The 6,863-nt window shown below is 34.2% G+C and overlaps 1 protein-coding gene across 1 annotated transcript; it reads left to right on the top strand.

Moving 5' to 3' along the window:
* Positions 1 to 4,200: 4,200 nt before the first annotated feature.
* On the top strand, positions 4,201 to 5,777 carry LOC137748829 (homeobox-leucine zipper protein HAT22-like). Its single transcript, XM_068489018.2, has 3 exons — positions 4,201 to 4,804; positions 5,060 to 5,139; positions 5,255 to 5,777. The coding sequence occupies exons 1-3, from the start codon at positions 4,298 to 4,300 to the stop codon at positions 5,535 to 5,537; spliced, it is 870 nt and encodes a 289-aa protein (XP_068345119.2). The 5' UTR covers positions 4,201 to 4,297; the 3' UTR covers positions 5,538 to 5,777.
* Positions 5,778 to 6,863: the final 1,086 nt, after the last annotated feature.

Genomic DNA, 6,863 nt, shown 5'->3' with positions numbered 1-6,863 from the left:
TTAACTTAACAGAATATTCCCTTGTCTTCTCCGGTGAGTCTCGCCGGCCGCCGCCGTCTGCGTTGCCGGAAATTGGAAATTTTTTCAAAACTTCATATCTTCTTCATTTCTCAACCAAATTCCATGAAATTGGTACAAATTGAAGCTTACAAAGAATAGAACAAAACCTTACCACTTTGAAGCCCTAAAACTAACGAAATCTCGCCGGAAAAATCCACAATATTCCGGCCAAACCTGCAACTCATGATCCCGATGTCCAATTCCTTCCAGCTTTCTTCCTCAAGCTTCATGAGGACCTCCTAAAGCTCCCTGTGATCTTAAAAACTCCTAAAAACTTCATGATCACATGTGCATGAACAGTGCATGAAAACTAGGGTTAAGGTTCTCGAGGTTTTCGAAGGTTTCAAGTCTCACAAATGGTATGGATGAACTCAGGAGCTTGCAAGGAGTTCGAATCTTACCTTCTAGACGTCGATCCATGCGTGGAAGATTGAAGTTGAAGTTCGTCCGTACAGAGAGAGAAAGAGAGAGTCATGGGAGTGGTATGGGTGTGTGTGTGTTTGTGTGTGTGTCCTGTAGAGTCAACCACTAAACACAACAAAACAACACCCCACAACACCAATTACGTCCAAGGGCATTTTAGTCTTTTCGCACCTACGGTACAAATAATTCGGAACGGGCTGTCACACACACTTCCAATCTCAAAATAATCTAATATTCCCACCCTAAAATACACTGCTTGAAGAAGAAATGGACCCAAAATTGTGGATTTCTTTTATTTCTCACCGTTAAGTGACAATCTTACAAACACGTAATGGACTCATTATTTTTATAATAAAAGCCTATTTATATCCTATTTTTGGGTCACATTGGATCACGTTACTAGTAGAAATGATGCCATGTATGTAGGTGTGTTATGAGTTGCGAAGAAATTATTATATAGAACAAATAGTTTTATCGGACTAGAAATGTGATGCAATGTTAGGTTCATTAAATAGGTTAAAGCAGTGTATTTTACCATATGCATCTAGGTCTGAAGCTAATTTCAAAATAAATAAATTGATTGTCAAAAAACAAATCAATGTAATTTCTCTAAGATTACTTTTAATTTTACATTAAATATTTTCTCGATCTCTAATCATTTGATCGATCTTTCTTCAAACTCTAATAGAGTGGCCCTTTTTGTGTGTGTATGTAAAATTATGTTGTGATTCTTGAATGTTATGGGTCAAGAGGGGAAAAAAGGAGCCTTGTACGTTCTTTGAAAGTTTAGATGGCGGTTCAACATTATTCTTTATACCATTTCTGTTTTCTCAAATGAACCATATGTAGTCAATATTTCTCCACTGTCTAAGATTTTGTTATTCTTTAGCCGAAAAATAAAGAATAAGTTTAATCACGTTTTCAATCCATGTTTGATCTTTTGACCTCGTTGAGTGATGAATATTCTTCAAATATACATAGCATAAAAATAATGCATATGTAGATCATATATTGGCATATTGATAATCACTTGTCTCGAGCTTATTCGACAGGTTGAAAAAAAAAAAAAAATATATATATATATATATATATATATATATATATATGGTTTGAACAATCTTAGGTCTCTAAAAAGCACTTTTATTTAGAAGCGTTTTGCATAAAAGCACTTCTATTATTTTTAATAAAATGCAAGTGTTTCTTGAAAAAGTACTTTAAATGTTTTAAAAAAAAAAACATAGTAGATGCTTCTTCTAGAAATTATTTCAAGTGTTTTTTTTATAACTCAAATGCATTTCTAGTTTTTTCTTGTCAAACATTATCATAAACATCTTGATAACCTAAAGCGCTTTGAAGTTATTTTAAAAAATTATCTTTATTATTTGGGTCTACATTTTGAAAGACTTATTGAATTAGGGGCATATGCACCATTGAACAGAGTTGCATGTACGGCATTTCAAAAATCACGTGATAATGCAAGTGTTTAATAATTAAAAGATGTTAAGAAGACTAAATTTAATTTATACCATTTTTTATAAATGTATGATTTGACGGTTCATGGCTGGTCTCATTTTTTAATGATTTAAAGAAAAGGTCCACCATCAACCTTCACATCATGTAGTTTACAAAAGATAGTCAAAAAATTTGATCTCTTTAACATCACCCATAATTAAAGAAATCCCTTTGAATTCTAGACGATTAAGAAAGTACTACTTTCGGTAATTTTTCAACTTGAACAAGTAAAATCAATTAGAGAAATGCTAAGGGGACTTTCACAAAGTAGGATTTTATGGATTCTCTACAATCTCGTTGTTTAACGTCAATTTTTTTCCCAACATTGCAAAAAATTATGCCAAAAGCATAATGCGACAAATAATCCATATATAAGTGTGGACGTTGTATTTTGGTGGATCAATACTAATGCCCCCGCACTATTCTCATCAATGACTGGTCTGTGGGGCCTTAAATAATTAAATAGTACTCCTCCTCCTCCTCCTCTCAAAGCCTAATTATTTGTCCTTAAAAAGATTTAATTATTTGTCCTTAAAAAGATTATGATTGGAGTTAATAAGCATGCATGCAATAGAAGCTTGAGTTGCTGTTGTCTTGCGTTGCATTATTTTAGGGTTATCATGTCTTATAGGTGACATAACTACTCATCCCGCTCATCAGCATCGATCGTTCGCCGACAAAGCAATATTATTGAGAGAGTCCTTAATTATTATAATTATTATCTTTTTTTTTTTTATAGGTTTTGTTAGATTAGAAGTTAGATTAGACACTGACAGAATCTAAACTCCAGTCACCATACAAAGACTTAATACATTTTCACCACTGTAGTAAAAGACCACTTGCAATTATCATCATCATCATCATCAAATGTACATGAAGAGAGAAGAGTAGGTCCACACATTCCACATCAACTTTCTAGTTAAGCAAAGATATCCGGATCCTTGTTGATGAATCATATTCTCGTGACGCCATTATAACTCTTTTGAATTGAATTCTACTACTAGTAGTACTCCTCCAATGGTGCATGTTTTCCACCTACTTTTTTTTTTTTTTCCCTTTCTCTTTTCCTTTCTCACAAAACAAACAGAGAAAACAAAGGAAATTACTGCTAATCCAACACTAATTACATATGCAATTCGAGATATATAGTGGCCATCTCTTCTAATTAATCTCTCCCAATTAATTAACCAAGAAAATAAATTAAAAACCACCCCCCATTCTATATATCCACCCATCTCTCTTTAAATAAAAGTTAGAATTGCAATATTTGGTAAGCAAGGAGTTGACACTATGTGATGCACGTCCATCTCTCTTCTCTAGCCACATGAACTAAGCAAACATGGAGTGGGAGACAGTTCATGTGGGCTGATACAACTAAAAAGAACTTCTTACCATCCAATCATGATCTTCTCATTTTTTTATCTATTTTTATTTCCTTTCCCAATAAGATAAAGCAACCTTTGAATGAGCAAAATCCCACATTAGCTAATTGGGCATAATTAAAAGTCATACTTCCTCGATTATCTAGTGTTTAAGAATATATGATCACTCACGGTTGTATTTGATGGATTGAAATGATTATATTACAAATAATTTTATTTAATATACACTCTTAATATCAAATTTAACAACAAAAATGATCATACATTTCTAGTGACCAAGAGAACATTTCTTTCTAATGATAATTTATATGTCACGGAATACTTCTGCTGAGACACAAGCAAAGATAGCACAGAGCAAAAGTGTGCCCAATAATTGAAATACATGTAAAGTGAGAACCTACTAACGCAAGAAGCATATAAATGAAAAGAAAATTAAAGTAGTAGCTAGCAATAGTTAGAATTGGTACGTTAATGGGTGGCGAAGCACAAGCGAATCATCCTCTTTGATGTGTTTCCCACTGCCATGGGATTCTAGCAGCAAGCATATATGTGAGTTCTATTGTTTTGTTGTTATAATAATGGAATGGAGATTATGCATGTAAGAATATATATTATATGGTAGTGGGACTCAAATGGTCAACCCATGTAGAGCGATAGGGAGGTACCTTCATAATTTCCCAATGCCCCAGATTCGTTTCTCTACTCATTCCTTCGTTTGATTAATAATCATAGCCACCCACCCACCCACCCAGCGCCCCCACAAATGTCTCATTCCTAATTCTCTCTCTAAAACTCATAACACACACCCTTTTGCTCCCATAACTTCAACCATATATATTATCTCTCCCAACCCCCCATTTCACATAACAAACCCCCAATTACATCTCCTCCTCCTCCTCCTCCTCCTTTTCTTCTGCCAAATGGGTTTCGATGATCATGCTTGCAACACAGGCCTTGTATTAGGGTTAGGTCTGATGTCGTCTGCTCCTCAGGAGAGTTGTAACCTTGCAAAGTTTGCAAAGAATAATATTAAGCCTTCCCTAAATTCTGCTCCAACAAGTAGTGCTTTTGAGCCATCTTTAACTTTAGGTCTTTATGGTGAGCCATATCATCAACAAACAGTAGCCTCCAATATTTACAAGGTTGGTAATTCTTCTCAGGAGGAAGCAATTGATTTGTACAGGCAAGCTGCTGCAGCGTCCTCTCCTCACAGTCATAGCGCAGTCTCTAACTCCTTCTCTAGTGGTAGAGTGGTCAAGAGAGAGAGAGACCTCAGCAGTGAAGAGGTTGATGTCGATGAGAAAGTCTCCTCAAGAGTGAGTGATGAAGATGAAGACGGTTGTAATGCTAGAAAGAAGCTCAGGCTCACCAAGGAACAATCTGCTCTCTTAGAGGAAAGCTTCAAACAACATAGCACTCTCAATCCTGTAATTTCTCTCTCTCTAATCATTTTGTTAGGCTATTTGATTAGGGAAAGATTTATGCACATCGTTGTTTATTTTCTGTTATCTTGATTTTCTTTGCAAACGATGCGCACATGAGTCGAAAAAATGTACGAAAATTATTTATCTTTTATTACTATTATTATCTCTATGAAAAATAATATTACGAAAATCATTTAGCTTTTATTAATATTATTGTCTCTATGAAAACTAATATTAATTTCATTGGTTTATTTCCAGAAGCAAAAGCAAGCTTTAGCCAGGCAGTTAAACTTGAGGCCAAGACAAGTGGAAGTATGGTTCCAAAATAGGAGAGCCAGGTAAATATTAAAAATTAATTTCCAGATAAAATTTCTGGGTTATTTTCCAAAAAGGTCCAGATATTAATTAATGCAAAAAAATTGATTATGCTGGCTTTGATTTGTTAATTCGCAGGACAAAGCTTAAGCAAACTGAGGTAGACTGTGAGTTCTTGAAGAAGTGCTGTGAAACACTAACAGATGAGAACAGAAGGCTACAAAAAGAGCTGCAAGAACTGAAGGCACTCAAATTAAACCAACCTTTGTACATGCATATGCCAACAGCCACCCTCACTATGTGTCCATCTTGTGAAAGAATCGGAGGTGCGGGTAGTGAGGGATCATCCAAGAGCCCATTTTCTATGGCTCCAAAGCCTCACTTTTACAATCACTTTACCAATCCCTCAGCAGCTTGTTGATTAGAATATTAATTACTATTTGTGGTAGGATTAGATTTATAAGAAGAAGAAAAAAAAAGAAAGAGAAATCAAACCCTCATGATCCCTATATTTTTGGTTAAGGGCTTTGTAGTGGACTCTGAAGGACTAGTGTAATTAATTTGTAGAAAATATAGTTACTACTGATCAATTACTTTTACTTTTTTATTTATATATGTTTGTAAATCGTCAAGAAATATATCTATGAAGGGATTACTATTATTTGTTTGTTTGTTGATTGATCTATGTTTTTTTTTTAATTTTTGTTTTCTTGGAGTTCATTTTTGTACCAAGCGTGCATAGTTTACATATGAGCATGAATATTTCAGATAATCTATGAAAGGTTAAACAAACGACAACACTAATGCATGACTTAATTAGTTGAAGTGAAAGATGTTGGCATTGATGTATGAAATATAAGATGATTAAAATCTCGAACCACTGGACCAAACAAAGGTAATGTTTATGGATGAATCGTAATATCTGAATGAATACAATACAATATCTACCACAAATGCCTTTTCCTTTCCTATCTTTAACACACACACACACACACACACAAAAACCAAACAGTGTATATGACAGAAGTATCAATTCTTAAGTAAAAGCAATCACTCGTAAACCACGCATATCAAATAAATCCATATATTTAGTATCATTTGCACACTTTTCGAATTAGTAAATCTCATTAATTCAAGTAAACTATTGTATCATTTGTACCGACCACTTGGCACTTGCTCATATACCTACTTATTTTTTTATACATGCTCATATCCCATCCTCCCTTCTTAATTCGTGTAAATAAGTGTATTTCTGACACTTTTGTAAGTTATAAAATCAACAATATTATTTAAAAACGCAAGCATTATTACCTATGATAACAATTGATCGATATTGTTAAATGTTTTCTCTTGAAATTATCACACATTTGACCAGGAAAACAATATTGGAATGAATGATTACATGAGAAGTAAGTGTAGGGTTAAGGGGTGGGACGTTAGCTCACATGTATTTGTCTGTAATTCAGTTGGTTAGAGATAGATAGAGGTCGACCACCACTACTACTAAAATGGGTGGTGAGAAGCGTGACGAGAAAGAAAGGAATGGATGGTTCACTAAAACCAAAAAAAAAAAAAAAAATACAAAAACTAATAATTTTAGTAAAGGATTATGGTCACGTGACATGCTATGGTTTTACTAGGACCAGTAGGGTCACAACCCACGTGAAATGCCAATGGCTCTCTTGCCTTCTTTCTTTCACAAAATCTTATCATGAGATTTTGTATCAAAGTCAGACTCCTCTTCCCA

The sequence above is a fragment of the Pyrus communis genome, chromosome 2, assembly GCF_041283825.1.
Source record: "Pyrus communis isolate YQ-2024b chromosome 2, ASM4128382v1, whole genome shotgun sequence".
Classification (NCBI taxonomy): Eukaryota; Viridiplantae; Streptophyta; class Magnoliopsida; order Rosales; family Rosaceae; genus Pyrus; species Pyrus communis.
The sequence above is the reverse complement of the archived record's forward strand: the minus strand, read 5'-3'. Positions and strand labels throughout refer to the sequence as shown.